The sequence below is a fragment of the Onychostruthus taczanowskii genome, unplaced genomic scaffold (genome assembly GCF_017590055.1).
Source record: "Onychostruthus taczanowskii isolate IOZ18803 unplaced genomic scaffold, ASM1759005v1 scaffold14, whole genome shotgun sequence".
In the NCBI taxonomy this organism is placed as follows: domain Eukaryota; kingdom Metazoa; phylum Chordata; class Aves; order Passeriformes; family Passeridae; genus Onychostruthus; species Onychostruthus taczanowskii.
In genome coordinates this window covers 13,907,657-13,929,395 of record NW_024498573.1, presented here as the reverse complement: position 1 = coordinate 13,929,395, position 21,739 = coordinate 13,907,657, and the positions used below count along the sequence as shown (strand labels likewise).

The 21,739-nt window shown below is 39.3% G+C and overlaps 1 protein-coding gene across 3 annotated transcripts in view; it reads right to left on the bottom strand.

Annotated features, from left to right (window-relative positions):
• Positions 1-21,739, bottom strand: part of TENM2 (teneurin transmembrane protein 2) — a 483,546-nt gene that overhangs the window by 83,078 nt on the left and 378,729 nt on the right. For all 3 annotated transcript variants that reach the window (XM_041397945.1, XM_041397946.1, XM_041397947.1), the window contains one exon: positions 19,746-19,847. In XM_041397945.1, the coding sequence (XP_041253879.1) occupies positions 19,746-19,847 (102 nt within the window). The remainder of the gene's footprint in view (positions 1-19,745; positions 19,848-21,739) is intronic.

The following is a 21,739-nucleotide window of genomic DNA, read 5'->3' as shown; positions in this document are numbered from 1 at the left end:
ATGAAAGAAGAACACACAGGGTCATGCATGTAGTCGTGTAAAAGTGCACTAAAAATCCACTATCAAACACTTATACTCAAGTATGTTCAGTTACTCGGGAAAAAATAATCCAAGATAATTTGCAGTGGTTCAGTTCTTCATTTCTCAAACAAATGATTTGATTGCTATTTAATAAAGCACATATGTGTTGGGCATTCTGAGAATACAAATCCTATTCTTTGGAGAATACTGATAATGTTTGGGATAACTAATGGGGTAATGTGAACAGATTTGAATTTGACATTACTCTGCTTTGTTCCTCTAGGTGACATCCAATTTTCATAGATAGAACACAAAACATTCAGTCCCCACAACAGCTTATTATATGGCATCTTTCTTTTACCATAACACTTTAATGTAATGTGGCCAAACATTTTTATACCCTTTGGTTTTTAGTGTAAGAATCTTGAACACCAGAATGACACAAGATTTCAGCTACTACAAATGCACCTTGGCACCACTATCCCTGCTGAGCCTTGTTTCCCTGAATCCCAATGACAGCTTTTACCCTGTGTGTACTGGCAAGAAAGCACCATTAACCCTTACCCCTCGTTACTGTGTTATTAAGGGGGTAAGACATTCTTAGCAAATATTCATTTATGCAAATTAAGTGAAGCTATGAATAATAAAAGTAGTCAGTAGGTCTTGGGTGCCAGGAATCAGATGTTGTACATATGCAGAGCAAGGGAAAGAAACAAGTGGTTGATTGAAACCCAGGTGCATATAAATGTTTTCCTAAGTCACATTCACTCCTGTGTGCTCACATCTCCCTTGGGAACATGGCAATGTGTGAACTTCTGGGCCTGTCAAAGACTGGCCGTGTGGTCACTAGCCAGAGAAATGAAAAAAATCCCAGAGAAATAACAGAAAATTGGAGTAATGAAGTGAATCTTTAAGAAAAGCTTGGAGCACTTTTGTGCTCTTCTCTCTGACGCAGTTTGATAAAGACAGAAAAGTATTTCCCTGTCTTTTCCCTCTTCAAATTAATTAGAAATGAACACCCGGTGTTACAGTGCCAAAAATATACTCAAAAGCTACTATTAATCATTAAAAGGTCCTAATGTCTTCTTGGCTTCTATTATCCCTTTAACCCCAATGATCAAGAACCCAAGTAATTGATTTCCTACAAAGAAATGTGCAATGGTCCAGTTATTCAACTTCTCCATTGTTCAGCCCAGCAATCCTTATTAATCTTTACTGTCCCATTGATCTGCTGCAAAAACAGATTTCAGGACAGATTTTTTTGTGAATTTTCTTATCTGGAAATAGGTGAAAAAATTGATCAGAAAAAATAAAATTCAGATTTCTAAACTAAAATGTTAGCTAAAATTTAGAGTGCTGAGAATTATTTCAATTAAAACTACAGATTAATGGGCTGTATGTCATATAATATGTATAATATTTTTTGGTCTATTTTTCTTCTACAGTAGAACAATATCAAAGTCAGTGTGCTGAAGTTTGGGGTTTGCTACTGCTCCTATGTCTTAGATCTATATTATCCATCCCTTGGTAGCAAAGAGGACTTCATTCTACTGCATTACTGGTGTTCTCTCTTATTATTAGTTCTGTCCAGTTGCTTTCTTCTGCATTGCAAAAATGAACAGAAATTTGAATAAAATATAATTTCCATCGGCAACCGTAGGTGTAGCAGAAGGGATTACAAGTGACCTCACCCCTGGTAATTCACAGTTGTACTAATTACCAGAGAAGAAGAACAGCCTTGCCCTTAATGGGTCACAGCTGTGACTAATAAAGACAAGTGTGATAGAAGGGGTGGACTGGCTGGTCAGGGAGAGCCTGGGGGTAGAGGAGCCCTGAGGAAGAAGGAAAGATCCAGAGAGGCACAACGAAGAACAAAACTAGGAAGAAAGCTGCTGCTGCAGAAGATCTGCTGTGAGGTCAGCCTGGGTTTGATGGAGTTAGAGCCTGCTGCTGGAGCCTGCAGCCACAGTCGAGCCTGTGGTCAGAGGCAGCAAGGAAATACTTGCAGTCACATTCCAGCAGGAACAGCCAGTGGTCAGGGGCTGTCAGAGAAGCCAACAGGAGCTTGCTGTAGTCAGAGCCAGGATGGCTGAACTGTAAAGAAGAATAAACTGGGACCCTTTTCATGCTGTTAAATGAGAGTCTATGTCTTGGCTCATTTCTACCCTAATGAGAGGTCTGCTGCAACAAGCAACATTTTCATTTCAGATGTGGTATATACTGAGTTCAGTGAAAAAGTTGATTCTAACTTTCTGTTGGTTTCTGAGCTAAGTTTACTGAGCCAGCTGTATTGAAATACCACACAAAGAAACTGTCCCCACACTGTACTCCATGACAGTCTCTCTTACATCTTTTTGCACCTCAGCATCAAACATCTTTCCATGATGTACCACACACTGAACTAACAGCAACTTGAATGCTGTATGGATGATCCTTCTGGCTGCATGTTCCCCTGAGGAGCCTGGCTCAGTTCCCAGCACAGTCTTTCCCTGATCAGGCGTGCAGCTCCTGCAAGTCACCAGGTGAGCCAGAAGGAAAGGGATCAACCCAGCACCACTTCCATTTTTTGGCTATGAAGACCTGGGGGCACAATTCATGTGTCCATAACTCTCAATTTCAAGGCTTGTTTTGGGCTGACACTGATACATTTTCTCAAATCAGTATGTAGAGGTAATAATTTCTGTCCTGCTCTCTTTCTATAGTGTAGAGTGTCGGGGTCCGCTGTTTTGTGTCTCTGCCCCGACACGGAGAGAGGTGGTTCTGGGCGGCCGTGATTGCGAAGGATGAGCCTGGACTCTTAGATTTTCGGTCTTCAGTTCTGTTTTATATCTCTTATCTACAAAGTTTTCTCTCTGCCCAGCCGAGGTCCGCTCAGCAGGACAGTCAAGTGCACTCTCCCCCGCCCACAGGGTGGCTGTGTCCTTTATAGTAAAAATTACGTGTGACATATTTACCTTTATTTTCCAATACTATTCACTCTTATAGACAAGTGTACCTTCACCATGAACCAATCCCCAAGTGCCAACATCACCACACAAAATGGAAGACATGAAGAAGAAAGAAGAACACAGGACCACGCCCTGAATCCTCCATCTTGCCTTCATGACCCCCCTGTACCTATTTTTCTAAAATTTATATTTCCTTCTATAAATGTACCATTCACACCCAAGAAGCTCTCATTTCCTCATTCACAGGTTCTTCTCCTTTTGATGGATCGAAATCCAACCACCAAACCCTTTTGGCAGCATTCCAGGGTTTCCGAGCCCCCCAGGGGCTCCCCTGGTGTCTCTGCACATCCACAGTGATGTGCTGAGATCCCACAGTAGAGGATTTTGGGCAAGTGATCAGAAGGCAGCCTGTTCTGAAGACCTGGACTGATCATGAGTGTTGAGTTTCTTGGTGTCATCTTGCACACCCTGAAACACTGTATAGACCCTGGTCTTTTAGTTGGAACTCACTTTAACACAAAAAATCTCTCTCTCTAGGACAAGGCACCCCTCAGCTCGTGTATGGGGTGGTTAAGTCTGCAGTCCTTTTGGTGAAGCCCACCACAGAAGGAAGTAAATAATGCTGGAATACAAATCCTCTCCATGTTTCCATGCCACTGCAGAGAATCAGTGCTGTCATTGCTGATGGTTTCTCAGTGTGGATTCCCCAATTACACTAGGACACACTTGCTTCTGCTCACCCAACTCCTCACACTGTGATAAAGCTGCATGGAAAGAACAGGTCCCAGGAAGGCTAAATGAATCTGTGGGCATTAGGCAGTTTCTTTGGAGAAACCATATTTTTTCAAGTAGTTGTAAGGACAAAAACTTAAAGCTGACTCACAAGCTAGATACGAGTGAGGAACAGCTCTTGTTTTGTTCTTTTACAGATCATCATGTGAATCAACTCCTGAAAGGATTTCTATTCTGCAAACCTCTCCTCTACCATGAAAACTCAAATAAATACAATAACTATTTAAACAGCATACTACCTTGAAAGAGGGACTGAGCACAAATAACCCATTTTAAAAACAAAAGAGAAAACAAAAACAACAAAAGCATCCAAGCCACTCAACTGTGACCAGTCCAGACCTAGCTAGGTCTACAGGTCTGGACCTGTAATTCTGTGCCAGCCACCTGCTGTAAGATCACTTCTCTGCTTGCTTTGTCCCTAAGTCTCATTAGTCAATGGGTAACTGCAGTCCAGCTAGGGGTGATGTGCATCTGCTATTTGGAACTTGTCTGTGGGGAAACCATTCTTAGCTCCTGCTTTTGCCCTGGATTTGTATGGTTAGCTTCTGGGATACCAGAGCCTGGCACTGCAGAAGGAAGGTTACTGAATGGTGCTGGGTCTTGGGCTGAAGAGCTCCCCCAGCAGTTTTTTCAGTGCTCCCTGACTCTGCTATGGTGCTTCAGGAATTTAAGAAAAGCTGAAAGTCATGTCACAGCTTTTCATTCCTCTCTTCATGTATCCATCAGGTCAAAGGTCTTGCTGTGGCTCATGGATCTATTCAGTCCTTGTGAAGCTTGTCTGTAAGTTGAACAGCAAACTGCCTTCAGGGGTTTGCGGGGTGGTCACGATGCCAGTGACACCAGAACTGACTCTGGACAAACAAGAGAATTTGTCACTTAACCTTAGGGATGAAGTGGATACAGTAAAGATTAAGGCACTTGCAACTTAAAGCCACAGTTTAATCTACAACTCTGCTGGAGTTATTCTGCAAACTATAGGAATATCACTTTGAAAATGAGAAAAATTACAGATTCTGGGACAGATTTTAGCATCTCCAAGACTGCCATGTCACTGAGATTGCAGGAGAAACATGTAAGCAAGAATGCAAGAAGGTCTAGATTATTATAAGAAGCTGGGTTTTCACTGCAGTAATGAATAGCTCTTCATGACTGTTTTTGCTATGGGTTTATAGTCTATCTTGTGTGAGGAAGAGAGAGAATCAAGCTGCTTTTCTATAGAGAACAGAAGCTGGTAGCTTAAAAAGAGTTCTTCTATGCCTATTTCCTAGATCATATTGCTGCAGGATGAGACCCAAACCAGTCCACCCTCATTTTACATCCTGGCGGCTTCAGATGATGCGCAAACTCCTCAATAATATTCTAGATTTCTTGTTATCTAGGACTGCTCGTGTTTCCCCATGGGAAGTGGGCAGCTCCTGGTCCAGGACAGAACTGATTGCTCAAAGTCTGTTGGTTTATGTAATGGAACAACCAAGTTCCATCTCATTTCTGAGGAGAGATCAACTGCACATCTTACACCAGCACTGGCAAAAGGTGGACAGAGATCTTCAGGAGTAGTTATGGCAACACTCAGGAAACATAGGCCCAAAAGTGTATGTCCTGAGTGAGGTCTGGATATGCAAAACAGCTGTTAACCTTTGACTTTGGTTATGGGACTATGACCTTTACTTGTATTTGAAGAAAATCAGAGTAAATTTTTAACATGGGGCTCAGCTGATGAAGAGACACTGCAGACCCAAGTCCTGCAGGCTGCATGTATGAGAACATCACTGGAGCAGGAAAGACAAGCCAAACACCCCTTCTAAAAGTTCTCTCTGTAAAGGGTATTTTGGATTAATCTTCATATTCCCTGATGCATGAGGAAAGGCAATTTGGTAACAGCCTATAACACACAGATGAGGAGCAGAGTTGGCCAGGGATAATGCCCAAAGACTCTGGCATCAAAAGCCACCATTTTGTCCAGTGACAACCCATGGTGTCCCAGCTGCAGTCTGTGTACACACTCCTTGCACCCCCCTTCCAGTGTCCACACACACATACTCACCAGAGCAGTTCTTCTACAGCATGGCAAGAAACCAGCAAAGGATATCTGAGGAGGCAAATGCTTGGAGGCTGTTGAAGAACTTGGATTAATTACACAGCTGCTGGGTTGAGAGGTTTTCCCCTGCTACACGGAGCTCCAAACAGGATGTGAAGGCAGAGTTCTGGCTTGGTTTTTCTTGCTGTAGAGCAAACATTACCCTGGTGCAGAGAGAGTCCTGTACCACTAGGATCTAGGCTGTCAGTTCTCTACTGTAGACTTTTTTCAGCTCCTCCTCATAAAATAGACAAATTGGTATATTTCTCTTCAAAATTATTTGAATCTCTGGGCACAAATATATGCAGACTGGAAGTTTTTGAATTTGCATCTACAGTGCTTTCCTGTCCTGGACCAGGTCAAAAGCAATGCCCTTATACTATTCTTATTTTGCAAACAGCTCAGCTTTTCATTCAAATATAAAATTTAAAACATGGCAGAGGAAGAATAGAATTTTTGGTCCCATCTAATTTTTTAATGTGTGTAGCACAGAATTTTGTGGTGAGATGCCCATGACAAGACTGTACCAAGGGTTGGTATTTGGGTAAGGGCCAAAATGGTTGTATCCATAATGCTTTCAAGCCCCAATTTTGCATAGAAACCACACTTTTCTTACCACAAGCTGGAATGCAAAAAAGATGAGCTTGGCTGTTTGTTCACCATGTAAATAGTATGGAAAATCAGGACTGAGTGTTCAAGTACGACCTTAAGACTGAACTAAAAGAGCTTGGAAATTATCTATAGTGCCTGAGTACTGCTGACTGTTCCATCAAACAGTTTTAACAAGATTAATTGACAACTTAAAACTCATGGATGAACATTCTGTGATCGATCATAGAATTTCAACAAATTAATGGAATGAAAATCTGCAAAGGCTACTGAACACAAAGAGGCTTCGTCTGTTGTAGAAAGTCCTAGCACACACTACGTCTAGAACCAGAAGAATTTAATGGAGAAGCAACAAAGACAAATACAACTTTTACTCTCCCTCAGCTACCTGCTGTATGTCACCATCATAGCTGAAATCCTGGGTGAAATGGAATTTTGGTCTCAGCCATTATGGCTTTACTTCCCTCTAAACAAATAAACACATTCAGAAAAAAAGCATTCTGAAGAGACACTATTTATACTCCAGTGTAAGATATGTTCAGCCCTTGTTGAACTCTACAGAATTTTGACACACCTCAGAAAATTATTTGTATCTGTAGGTGCTCCTGTTTAAGAGAAGGAAGTAAATTTCAGTCACATAAAATCACTGAACTGATTTGGGCAGCCTTGCTATGCTCTTTGGACATGGAATTGCACAAATTCCTGGTTATATAAAGGAGTGGATAATGCAAGCACACTTGCATAATGAAACTGAAGTTGTCTTTTTTTTTTTTTTTTCCACTGACCACCAGGAATTGAATTGAAGACAGATGTAGGTCAAACTTCTTAGCACTGAGCCCTACCAGGGACCCTTCTGGGTGCAGTTCCTCTAGGGGATAATTAATTCAGACTCTGTAATACCTCACACTTGGACTTCCTTTTAGCAGAGATTAGGCTGCTACTGCTGAGAGATTATGCACGATTTTGCCAACATATAAAGAAGATGGATTCCAGTTTTTGACAGTCTAATCTGAAGCCTATAAATGCACTCCAGGTCAGCTCCAAACTGGAGCAGAAATAGAGGAAAGAGCCAAGACAAATGTTGTGTACAACTGCCTGGTTCCTAATGTGATAGATGAGAGCAGAGTCACACTGTACTGGCATTTTTTTCTTTTTGGTTTTTATGCTGGTGATGCATATGCAGCATTTAGACTACACATATTAATTTATATTCAATGGACAATTTAGATTAATAAGTAAGCAGGTGAACATGTGTTTTACTGATGTAAGAGTTGAATCCTACAACTGTCTACCAAAGCCCCAGATAATTTTAGATTCACTGCAAAAGCTACAATCAAGTTCCTGTTTCCTAAAATTAAGTCATACCTATTTATGTATGAACAATCTTAATCAAAATGGCCTAAAATCAACAAAATTACTATACCCAAAGGAATCAAAAGCATTTGCATTTTAGAAAATCTGCCCAGTTATTAAAAAAATTAATTGCTGTCAACTTGATTCAAAATGTTGGCTCCAGATTTTACATTAATATTATAAACAAAAAAGTACTGAGATATCCCCTGTTTTATTATGCATTCCATCTTACACCAAATATTTGCCCTTAATTATCATATCCCTTGTTGCACCACGTATTTGCCCACAGGCATTTCTAAAAAATAAGACATAAATCTATTAGTTGTAGTCTGAAAATACAGTGGTTTTGTTTGACAACACTTCCCTTCATATTTTCTGTTTAAACCTATTTCAATCAGTTGGCTGCACATTTCATTACTTGTCTACAAACTTATTAGTTTTTACTGAAGTTCATTTGTGGAGATGAAAATCTGAAATAACTTCTAAGACCACTTCATGGTTTATGTTGTTTCTCTTTTACTAGTTTATGCTAATTTTATATGACTTTCTTTGGGAGAAACTGCTCCACCCTAGCAAAATCATGCTCAAGAAAAACATTCTGGAATGGGAAACTGAATGATCCAAGACTGTGTTCTCTCACCTGCTCTTTGCACCCTACAAATGTGCTATTTGCACAGTCAGGAAGAACAGTGTTTGACTAGTCTGGCTGCTCTTCAGAGATCACTAAATTCACCAACTCTCATCAGGCTGAAACATTCTTAAGAACAGTGACAATTAGAAAGATCTACAAAGTCTTTTTTAGGTTGCTCTAAGAGCTCATGCTCTTCCAAGCAGAAATCACCTTCTAGAAATTCACCCAGAAGCAGGAGAATGAACAACTGTGAACAACTCTCACTGACATGAGGTGATTCAGCAGTTACTCCGTGAAATGCTTTGACTCCAGAACACAGAACTAATTTAAATGGTTTAACAGCAGCGCTGCTCTGCCCTGGCTGGCACCAGGTCAGCATCAAGAGGGAATGTCTCTCACAGCAGTCAAGCTCTGCTCTCCCTACTTCAGTTGCCCAACACCAGCCCCACCAAGCTCCCAAGCTGTGCCAAACTGCACATTAGCAAGCAAGGAGGAAACCCACAGAAGAATTTCCAGAAGGACAAAAAACCCATCAGGTGTGTCAAATCTCTGACATTCAGAAACCATTTGGGGAAAGCAGCACACGCTGACTTAAGCACTAAAGTATGGATGCTTTAATTAATCTGGGGTGAATTTAATTGCTTTAGTTAAGTGGAAATCGGGTTAAAAATGATGCAGAGCATGCTGGGGTGTGTTAAAAACATGACATATGAGTTGGATGAATCGATAAATTAAAACTGCACAGATGTTTTAATTAAACCCAGGAAACTTAACGAAGATCACTAGAGACTTTTAAGCCTATGATTAATTCAATTCATTTAGAATACCTGTAGAGATATGGGGATGCCTCCATTTTGGGAGTTATAGAAGTTCTCAATCGATAAGTACTTAAGCTGTTCTACAAAAAAAAATGGGATGATTTTTATAGAAGTGACTGGGCAGCATTAACTGCACAATTAATATTTACTTTCTTCTGAACACTCAGCAAACTTTTGCTTTGGCCCAAATTTATCACAAAGGTCATATTTTTTCTCATGCCTTCAGGGTGAGACTATCCATCAAAAAGAAAACACTTGCTGTTCCCTCCTCTACCATTGCACAAAGTACCTATTTCCATTAGATAATTGCTAAGCTTAAAACTGTTACAAAAAATCTATGTAAGAAATACAAATGTGTCTTCCTACACTAGCACCAATTTCCAGAAATGCAACCATTTTTTCAAACAGTCTCTTTGAGGTTGCTCAGTTGGTACAAATACATTTTGCTTGATTATTGAACCCTATAATATTTTCAGTAACAATAATACTGCAGTCCATACGAATCAGGAAATCAAAACTAAGCCAATATCAAATACCTCATAACTATTTTAATGGTGGATTGAAACGACTGAAGCCCCATTACTGCTTTTATGAAGATGAGCTTAGACAATCTCACTAACCACCAACAAAGACCTTAGATAAAAATATTGGAGTGCTTCAGGGGGAGGGAAAGAGACCACTGCTCTGTCTCCATGGAGAAGTCACAGCTGAACAAAAAAAAATAATTTAAAGTGGCATAAAACAAACTACAAACTGGAGATGGAGACAGAAGGGGACATTTGAGTGCAGTGACACTTGATAAATCAGCTAGCTGTGCCAGGAGTCAAATGTCTTGAGGACTTTGTTCTGTCAGTACATTCTGGATTCAACTTGTGGTCAGCCTGGCTCTTTCTTCCTCCACCACGGCAGAAGCTCTGTCACTGCACTGCTAAGGGAAGAGTGCAGTTCCCCACACAGCAGAGAAGGTGATTTGCAGCCAGTCCAGATCAGCTCCTCTCTCTCTGCTGCACGTTAAAGAGCCACACAGCTCAATCTCTTTTTCACAGGCATCAATGCATTCAAGGGAATGGAACTTCCCTTGCTCTGGTTCTGACTTACCACGGAAGAATGAGACTGATCAGTTTGCCACTTATTTTATGCCTTTGAAAAGGAAGGAAAAAACCCAAAGCAACCAAACCAACTCTTTTTCTGTGAGTAACACAGAATCAGAGCTGTGAAATTCCTGCTTTAGAAATAAGCAGTGAAGTTGCTACAAGACCATGCAGAGAAACAAGTTTTACTTCCTACCAACAGATGGGAACCAGCAGATGTTGAAATCAGCTACTGTCATAGACAGGCATGTAGATATTCATTCCTCTGTTTTGATAACTTCATCACTAGGAAAACTGCGGAGGAAGGCAGAACTAAACTATTCCAGAGTTTTCAGTCGCTATCTCAGTGGAAAGAGTCAGAGAGGAGTCAAAGAGATGATGCTTCAAAAAAGCAGCAGTGAGATGATGCTTCAAAAAAGCAGCAGTAAGGACAAACATCAAATACTAGAAATTCCCTTCCAAACATAAGTGTTGTGATCCATAACAGAAGAGCACTAACTGCACTAAGTCACATATGCTTCTAGAAAAAGGAACAAAAAAGTGAAATATTCCTTCAAATATTTTTGTAAGTTTTACACCACTCCCATTGCTCCTGTGGTAGTGGCTTAGCTCTGGCTAAACAGCAGTGCAGTAGATGCAGGACTGCACCCACAGCCTGCAGCATTCATGGTATTTAAAATGCAGGCTGGTTTGGTTTCATTTCAGTTACTATTATTTGCCTTGTTAAATTTACCAGAAAAGTTAAATCATAACATGTTTAACTGCACAGTTCCACATTAGCTGCAGATATTTAAACATTTTTCTATGTTTGAATTAGAGATTTTTTTGTTTGTTTTGAGAAAGAGAAGGGGGATGACAATTAACTGAATTTAATCTTACTGAAGTAAGGACTAAATATAGAAAAATATCTAAATTACAGTTTTGAATCCAGATATAGTGTAGGTGTGAAAAAAGTCATGCATGCTGAAATCTGAGGCTATGATTCAGGGCTGTTTCTGTTATTCAGGGATGGGAAATGTCTAAGGATGTCTGACAACAGCTGTATTTCTATAATGTGATTTACAATACTACTTAATCATACTCGCTTCAATGACATTTACCATCATCACAAGGACTCCAAGATGATCCCAACACAACTGCCAGGATGAACCCTTAGAACTTAATGAAATAAACAAACACCAGTACAATTCCAAGGAGACAAAGCAAAGTAAAACCAAGATGCAGATTGCAACACAATTAGATAAGCTAACCAATTAAGCACAAAAACAAATTACAAGGCATACAGCACAGCGAGCACAATTCAGCTCAGGAGAGCAGAGTGGGAGCAGAGAAATTCTTGGCCACCAATGGAAGTATCATGAAAGAAAAATGCTTTTTGGCTTGCCAGAACTAAGCTGCACAATGGTTTTTGTCCTGCATGTATTTATATGGATGTCCACTTCCCTGCTGCACTCAGAGCCTTTTGAAATATTCTTCTTATTGGAACTCCATTGAAACAGAAGTTATTTGTACAAATAGATGTGTTTGTGCTGCACATGTTTAAGAAGGGAAGAAAGAGAAGTAACTGATAACACAGCAGTCTTCAAAGACAGCTGTGAGAGATCAAATGAATGTACCCAGTTTTTATTAAGTATGAAAATATTACATAATCCTGTTGAAGAAAAATCCATTAATAAGATTTTACTGTGTTTCCATGTGCTTTCCATCTTGGACATAAGCAAAGCAAACTTTCTTATAATACTAAGCAAATAAAACCTGGTTCAAGCTCAGCTACAGTACTTACTGCCTGTGGCTCTTTTTAGCCCCTGAGTTTCTCCAGGTGGGGTAGTGAATGATCACACAAAATACCCGAGTGTTTGCTGAAATCAGAATTATAATTCCTTACATGCTCACTTTTCACCTATCATATTTTGTCTATCTCTGGCATCAGTGACTTCTGTCAATTATTTTCTTCTTCCTTCATTACTGAATTCCTCAGTATTCCCCATTATTTTTTTTCCTTAATCCTTTTAGCTTTGTCTGAAATTTTCTCCTGCAGAATAAATCTGCCTTCTTAGCTACACCACTACACTACAAGCTCTTTGGGAAAAGGAACCATAGATAATTTCAAGTTCATAGGCTTCAGCATGAACTCAGAAACATATGAATAGACAATGTAATTCATATGGGCAAATTTGCCTGTATGTTTACTGGTGGTTTGATACAGAAAATATGCTAATAAATTGTTACATGAGATGCAACTATTAGGTGTATTTAACAATATTTTAAAAAATTCTTAAAAATATTTAAAGCATTTTTGTTTCCCTGTAGAGGCCCAACCTTAACAAAAAGAATGAAGGATGTACTTCTAAACAACACGGGAATCCCCACTTAAAATTATTCAGGACAAGTTCTTTTGCAGATAAATTCTTTATAACCCTAAATTCAATGCTGGAATCAGCAGAAGCTGTAGAAACTTTAAGAACAATGTGAAGTTAATATTTTGTATGTTAAAAACTATATTCTTAAAGTATGTTTCCTCAAGTATTCCCAACGCTACAAGCAGCTCCTGGGTGCTATTTCAACTTTGCAAATACTCTCTTACAAAGAATGCAGAGGGTATGAGCACCAATTGCAGCCTGTTGCAGAAAAGGGAGCAATCTGAGCACTGCTAATCCTCCTGTTCAATCCATACCGTACTGGAGGGACAGGTACACATTCCTAAGCAGCAGTGAAATGTTAATGGTAAGTGCCTTGTGTTGTAACAGAAATTTAACAAGCTATCTGCTGTAGAATTCCAGAGTCCAGCCCCTCCATCCCCCTGCTCTTACTTCCAGTCTCCAGGAGGATCCATGAGGATTGATGAGGAAGCTCAGACTAGACACGATGGCTCCTATTGCCCTGAACCCCTTCTGGAGCCATGAGCACTCACAGTCTGAAAGAATGCAGCCTGTGACCCCTTCAGCCCTTGGCTCCTGCTTAAATTGCCAATTAGAAAGAGTTGCAGTGATGGATTTTGTGTTGGCTCTCCTTGTCTACCTGACACTGGATCAAAGCTACTATCTCATTTCATGCAGGCCAGCTAGCAGCTGACAGACAGCAATGGCTGTCAGTCATTGTCAAAATAGGTTGCATGTCTATTTATTTATTCTGTAATTAATATTAGGCAGAGTTAATAGCACAAGCTCCATTTTAAGAGTGTAATACAGTTCTGTACAACCAAGAAAAACAAGGGCAGGCAGGCAATCATTGCCCTGTACATAAAAATCTGGAAGGCAACTGAGGATATGACCAGTTAGCAAGAAATGAAAATAGCCTGCTAATAAAACATGGAACTGGGGAAACAAGAAGAAAATTTATAACAAAGGCATTTTAAGGTACTGAGTCAGAGGTGGGAACTGCTGGTGGGGAACACTGCCAAAGACAGCCTTGTCTGTTCAAGTATCAAAATGATACTTCCACCCACTGTGAGAGAAGATTTGAGTGACAAGCCAGGGCTGTGCTGCTGCTGCAGCACGCACAGAAGTTGGCACACATACACACATAAATACACAAAACCCAAAAACAAACCCACCCAGAAAGAGATACAAAGAGAGAAGCTGAACATGCTGGATTCTGTCAACTGCAAGAAAGGATGTGAGATATGTGTGGGTGACAAGTCAGGAATGCAGCATTTCTAGAGAAAAGCACTTTTTTTTTTCTTCCTTCAACAGCATAGTGTAAGTGTAAGATGATACATGCTATGATTATGAACATCTAAAATGCTTACCAATAATTATTTCTTTTTTGATTTACCTTTTTTTCTCTAACTCACTTCTTATTAGCCCTGCCCTGCATTCTTGCTTATCAAAGTGGAAAATACCATCATTCTACTTTTCATTAAGGTTCATAGTCTGGATTTTTTTTGACTCATTTTCTTGCTTCACATTCAAGCTTCGACAAAGTTTTTACAGACGTTTTTCTGCATGACATCTGTAGGTCACAATTCTGCCCTGGCTTCCAGTAAATAAAATCTACATTAAATAAATACCTTTTCCTCCACATTGATAAATTCGGTCTTCTTCAGTCATGTTTACATGCAGCACTGCTTCACTAATCATATTGTTAATTTATTAATCTAATCTTCAGCTGTGTGGCTCTTCTTTCCCAGTCTTGTTTCAGGTCTTTTTTCTTATGGAACATGAGGTTGATGCTCTAACTTCATTTACAGAACCCCTTCACCACACACTTTGCACTGCTTAAATTCTGACTTCAGCCTTTCTAGAGCTTAGGATGGGATGCTTTTGAAAGTCAAATTTTAGAACTGCTTTTTTATTTTTTTTTTTTTCTCTCTGAGCTGTTTCCTGTGCTCAGTCTTCCCTCTGAAGGCCCCATTAGCCCTCCAGATGCTATCCGCCCCGTCACCCCTCTTTAAAACTGCCTTTACCACAGTGTTCCCCCAAGCTGACAACAGTCACACTTGCTGGTGTGTTTATAACACTGCATTATCATAATTTTTTCCTGTATCTTCATATCTGTCAATTGTCCCTTCAAACTTGTATTGAGGTGGTACATCCCTGGAGTCAGGTGCTGCTTTTATTTATTTGCTTTGTGTGTAAAGGATTAACCACCATAGGTCACCTTTAACTTATGTTATTGCTCAGGACAATATTGTAATAACGCCACAAACCTGGCACTTTTCCTACACTGCTGTTCCTCTCCAGCTGTTTGCTCTGCAAACCCATCTGGTGATGGCATCATCATGTTTGATCCACCCTCCCTCACTTGTCTGATCCATAACATGGTACTGCATTTGCAGGGAGCCACTTGAACAGTTCAAGACCCTTTTCTCAGTTTGACTGTGCCACGGGAGGCCCAAAGTGCTGCCTCACCTCAGCTTCCATCTCCTCTGTGAGGCCATGGCCATGTGCAGGGCAAGCAGAGGAAAAAGGGGATTCAGCATCCCCTCACCTTTTCCTTCAGAGTCCAGGCAGCTTCTGTCTGCTTAAGCTATTTCCAGTTCCTAAAATTTCTGGCCAAGTTCTGATGGCAAATAGTGTTTCCCTGACTCACACAGAGAGGAAATATACACTCCTATACATTACCAGCTGGACACCATTCATTCCTGTGGGCCATGTGCTCTACAGCAATGAACCAAGTACTGAGTTATTCTGTAGGATGCACCCCAAAATTTAATGTTGTCTTCGTTGCAATCACTCCCAGAACATTGTGTGCCACTGGGAGCATTCTGGTCATGGCACAAAGCCAGCAGTTTCAAGCAGTGTATTCAGTGGATGAAAAAACATTACTTTCTGCACTGTTGTCAAAGTAAGAAGCCCCAGAAAGGCCTCAGATCAAGATGAGTCTCAAACAACTGAAATTATATAACAACTGAAAAAATGCAAGAGTTACTACTTCTAGTAATTATACCTTACTTACCTAATAATTGACAGTTTTTTACATTTTTTATACAGAGATTAATAGCCCACACATAACAAAGAAAATGGCAATGGTAGGAATTCTTACTGTGGTGCAAACAGCAAATCCATTAGAATAAATTTAAAGAGAGAGCGACTACATGTTACAGCTTTGTAACTATTTCAAACTAAATAGATGTTGCAAAAGAAATAAAAAGAAATTTAAAAAAACCTACCCTTCTTTTTATACTTATTAAAGTGGCGCCGTCCTTTGCCAGTAAGCCAAAAACAAACAGAATGAAAATAAAATAATGAAAAACCCACACAAGGAGAATAGGAAAAGAAATTGCGAATAACATAAATCTGAATAATTAGAGTTCTTAAAATCAGATTAAAAAGTCAACTGATCAAACATTGCACAAATTTCTGGTTTAAAAAAAAATCCAAAAGCCCTCATTTCATTTAGATTAAAATATTAAACATGTTTCTTATTACATTGCATAATCAACTAGAAGTATCTGCTAAATGGCAACTTCATGGCAGTTGACATAAGCTACTTGACTCCATTTTTGTCCTTTCACAAATTGGACACCACAATCTCTTAGCAGGCTATGCTCATCATATCAATGTAGAAATCCTATGTGATGGTACATTGTTCACCTTTTCAGATTAGCTAAAGATGCTTATGATGCAAATCCAAGTACATTAAAATGCAAAATTAAAGGACGCTCTGCTCACAGTTGCAAAACAGTATTTGACAGTCTTTGGAAGTGGTTTTGTTAAAGGAGTGGAAGAGTTGCATGTCCTTCAAATATCTTATGAGATGAAATGAAATTATAGCCAAGTCTGAGTCACTTCTAGAGCTCAGCTCATTGTAGCACTTGACTCCATTCCCAGGTGGTGGAAGGCAGGACATGCTGAAGGATGCCTGCTGCAGATTCACCATGGACCTTGAAAATCCAGACTATGATCAGACATGAACAGCAAGAATTCTAAGCAAGAAGGACTTCTTGATATACTTCAGTGGTTTTATCACAGAGCTTACAGAAAAATAGAGATGAATAGAAAAAAGTGCAACACACCAAAAAATCACAATAATCACAGCTGCATGTCTGATTCTTTAATTGATCCTTGGCCAGAGAATCACTTATCACCAATAGCTCCTACATGTAATTGTGGACAAGAGGTTACTCACAGTGCAGTTCAATTCACAGCAAATCTTCCACTGGCTTTAACTGTACACACTTGCTTTATCAGGACACATCTCTGCATGGAATTATCCTTTGATTATCAGATTTTCTTTTTCTTTGTATGCCATATCTTATCCACATGAGATCAAAATGTATCATTACCTTTTTTGTATGTTAGATGAAATTCTTTAGCCTTAATAAGGATAAACTCCAAAGGGAATCTTGCCTAAGCACAGAATGACAATGAGAAATACCTCACACAGTGTTTGGCAGGAATGTTTGAGAGGGTGAAGTTCGTTCCATTTCCATCAGGGTATAAAAGTGTGTTACACCCTGTGGGTTGGGCCAAAAGCTCATCTCTTTCCAATAATTTTCATAGTGTTTTCTTGAAGTTAATGGATCTGAAGTCAAATCTGTGCTGTGTCTCACAGCTTTCGTTCATTTTTATCTTTTAGAACCATGTGGGTGGAGGGGTCCCCGTGCACTGCCTGCAAATGGTTTGCAGAGACTCCCCTGATGTCTTACTGCCTCTGATGGCCTCAGGATTAGCCTGATTGTGTTTCTCATCTGTCAGACTTGGGGTTCACACAAAAGCAAGCTCTCAGACTGCTGTTACTGTATGGACCAAGTTCTAAAAGCCATCTGAGGAGCTTGTTCACGTTTTCTCCACATTTCTCTATTTGAATCTTGCCTCAACTTATTTTATGGTGGAGAAATGATATTGAAAGATGCCTTGCTAGGGAAATAATTGAAAAAATCAAATTGAAAAAAACCATTATTCTTCCATACTCGTGACAGTTCAAATATAAATTTAACATTATGGTAGATGTACATTAAACATGTATCCATACATGTAATATGATGTAAAAGATGTAGTTCTCTATCTCATTTTACTGTGCTTTCCCCTGCATAGAATTCCAATTTTTATTTCTGTGTTCTGAAACTGCTCTCACATATGAAGAGCATTCAAGTAAGCAGAAAAGCCTGTGGCTGTGAGAACAGGCATGAAAGAGGTGAGGCAAAAAGCCCTTACACCCAGCTCTCAGGGTAATGCTGTGCAGTTGTTCCAGCACAGAAACACGAGTTCTGTCAACAAACCCATGTTCCCATCTTGTGCAGTTTTTCAAGCTTCTTTGTTCTTTAGAAATACCATGATGTCTGACAAGAAAACAGTACCAGAATTGAAGGAAACTTCCATGAAACCGTTTCTGCTTTTGAGGGGAAAGAGACAACACAGAAAGGACAAAGCAGGAAGCAGAGGGAATGCACTGAGGGGCAGGAGAAGCCTGACAAATAGTTTGACAAGCACCCTATTCAAAAGCTATTTATCTGTCACAGCCTGAACGAAGTATTTTCTAGCACTAACACAGCATACAGTGCTACACAGAGGTTCAGTAGAAAATGCAGGATTGCTGCACAACTCAAAATGCAAATGAGTTGATATAATGGCCATGTATGTGTGAAGGGTGGCAGTGAAGCACACAGTCACTGCATGCATACTTTCACAGGTTAACACCACAGAAAAGCACAGAGCTGTCAGTCTGTATTTATAGCTCACATTATCACACCATTTACTTTGTGCAATACAGATATCTCCTCTCTAGATTTACCAGCTGTCTTAATTTCTCAGGTAATCAAACAACTATTTGAATGTTCTGTAGAATGAGCAGGGTGAACGCTGAAATAGCAGTCTTAGCTTTTCAAGGCCCTTGGGGTCTCTATTCCTCCTTTTTTATTTTTTTTTTCGTACTGGGGCACCTTCAAGAGCCAAATGTGGAGACAAAACCCAGAAATTACTCACTCCAGTACGACTATAGCAGCTACTCAAGGAGTATTTCATAGACACACGGATATGCCACAGCAGTGACAGAGGTGGGGCACAATGAACTCTCCTCACGACTGCATCAGGAGTCTAAGAAGAAATGAGCAAATTTCTAAGGCCCTTCAAGTTATTTCAAAAAGCTTTCAAACGCCAGGCTTTCCCCCTTGGAACATTAACAACCCCGTGCAAAATAACTGTAAGCATGATATTGATAGTGTGCTTAAATCTCACACAAACTGAGAAGGAAGCAAACTGTAAAATGTTCTAAGTGTGCTCAGGAGCAGAGGGGAGTACAACCACGCCACTGAATTTAGACAACATATCTGCTACTGGCTGTATAAACTAAAGGAGTCCTCCTTTATGAATCCTTTCCCTAAGACTGCTATCCAAAACTCTTAAGAAAAACTTAATGAACACATATGCCAATCCATAGATGTCATTTAGATTTCTACTTAATCCTTGATAGCCGTGTATTTCTCAGTTTTATCAGTTAAAATTTACAACTGACATTTTAGAATATGTTTGTTTTAAGACTTTATCAGGTCCTACCTATTTTTCTACAAAAGGCAAAATTCCTTTGGTCAAAGAGTAATTTCATATGCAAGAAAGATGTTTTGTACTAGAAGTAAGGCTCAGGCAAACCAGAATATGTACTACACTCTATCAATGAAGACAATCAGTCTTTTCTTGCAGACCAGCTAATGATAATCAGAAAGCATTGATAATTCATCCACTTTTCCAGAAAATAAACATTTTCTGCCATTCTGTCTACTATCCTTGCCACAAAAAAAGGCAGTAGCCTTTTTTTGTGGTAAGGATAGTAGACAGAAATGGCAGAAAAGCTCATTGGAAATGTGAAATACTTCCTCTTGAACGTTTTTAACTGGAGATCTAAGAATAAAAAAAGCAAATTGTTCTGTTTGAATCTAGCTCAGACCCATGCTAGCTAGCAGGCATTGTAGATCAATAGGTGACAGACACACACAGTGGTTATTTGTAAATATAGGGAAAATGATACCTTTAGCACAATCTGCTCCATGAAATCCTGGAAAACAGTGGCAGACACCTGAGACACACTCGCCATTCCCATGGCAATGGCGTGGGCAGTCTTGCACGGAGTCTGAAATTAAAGCACCACAAGCACATTATTTGGTTAGTTCCTACTTAGGCTACAGAGTTCTTCTTTATTTTTTTCTCCATTTTAATTTGTCCTCAATACTTAGAAGTACAACCCCTAACAATATTAGCAGCACAAGGTTCAGGTGAAGCAGAATGCACAGAGTTTCATGAGAGCATGAGTACATGCAGAGATCTAGTGAAATACTGAAGTCACATACTAAGTTCTGGGCTTTATTAGAACCCATAGTCTTCTGATAGTGCTCAAATCCTCTGTTCCAAAAATAGGCAGGACTTCTTAAGACCTCTACAGCCATGCTTGAGTTTATATTGTGCAGCAAACACAATGCTTCCTCAGGAAAATCAACGCTCTCCCTTTTGCAATGAGACTGCCCTTGCTCAGCCACTCTGCCATGGGAAACTGATTATCCCAAGGACTGTGTCTTCTTTTCCTTCTACAGGCATTTAAAGCCTCATTAATTAAGCTGACAAAAATATCTGCTGAACATGACAAAGAGGAGGTCTTTTGCTCTGGCAAATCTACTCGATCCTTAACGAAATGAATTAAAAAGATGCAGGTGGCTGTGCAAGAGGATGAAGAAGAGTTCTGTAAAAACAGAGGACAAAGTTTAATATCACAGTTTGAGTGACTGACTGAAATGTTGATGACTTCAATAATATAAGAGTCTGATATAATTTCAGCTGTACCAAAATACTTTTTTTCCACAATTTCTGTTATCATTTGGATAAAGCATACCTTACTTTGCATAATAACAATCTAAAAATAAAATTCAATTTTTGAAATTAATTCTTAAAATTATTTTAATTTGAAAGCTGTTGGATTTCATCAGAACATATTTTCAACAGTGAATTACTGGAACAAAAATCTAATTGGAATATTACTCTTCATTATCACTCCCTGTTGTTGTGGGATCTGTGGTTCCAAACTAAAAGGTACTGTCAGCCCCAGGCACCAAATCAAGCTGCTGTACAACACAGAAAAGAGAATTTGGATTTGGAACTAGCACAACTATAGAGAGTATTTTTATTTGACAAATTAAACTGCAAAGAAGAAAAGGATTCAAGTAGAACTTTAAATCTAATTTCACAGTTGCAGGACACCAAATACGAAATGTCTAAAGCAAATTTTTAAAGAGATGTCATTAGCTTGGGCTCTTCAAATGAGTCATGTAAACAATGAAAAGAAAAATTGAAATGCAATGCTCAAAGATATCAATTTGTCTCATGAAGAACCTTGTTTATAGATTTATTCATTATTTTGCTTCATGGCACACAAAAGCATTCTCTATGTATTAAAAATCATGGTAAATTTAGTATTGTCTGGGAGTTAACATAATTTCTGTTATTCTTCCTTCTCTTCTACACCAGAGAGATGTTCAGCTGTCTCAGAGCCTTTCATTATGAAGCATCTGATACAAGGTGTGTGTAGAGCCAGATAAAACACTATATTTTTCTCCAGATTTCATTTCAATTACTATCATTGCTCTATCAAGTAGCCTACCTGGCTATTACACCTTTGATGCCCTTGAAATCTATAGCCTTGACCAGGCAACCCTTTAAAGGGCAGCTTATAATATCCTAAGGTTTTCTAAGCACAACAGGGGCATAACAAGATACGAGCACAAATATTCTTGTTTTTAGAGAAGTGGAAAAAGCCTTCTATGGGAAAATAATGAAAAAAAATATATAATGTCATGGTTTGGCAGGGGAGGAATTTAGAGAAGTGATACAAAAGCTTTTTGTGTAACTGATAGTTTGTGGAACCACTACATATACATATATATATGTTCATTTTTCAACATTCATAGAAAAGTATTTTTTCCATCCTAATTCAGGGTAACAGAAGCAATTATGTTTGTACTCAATGACAGTATT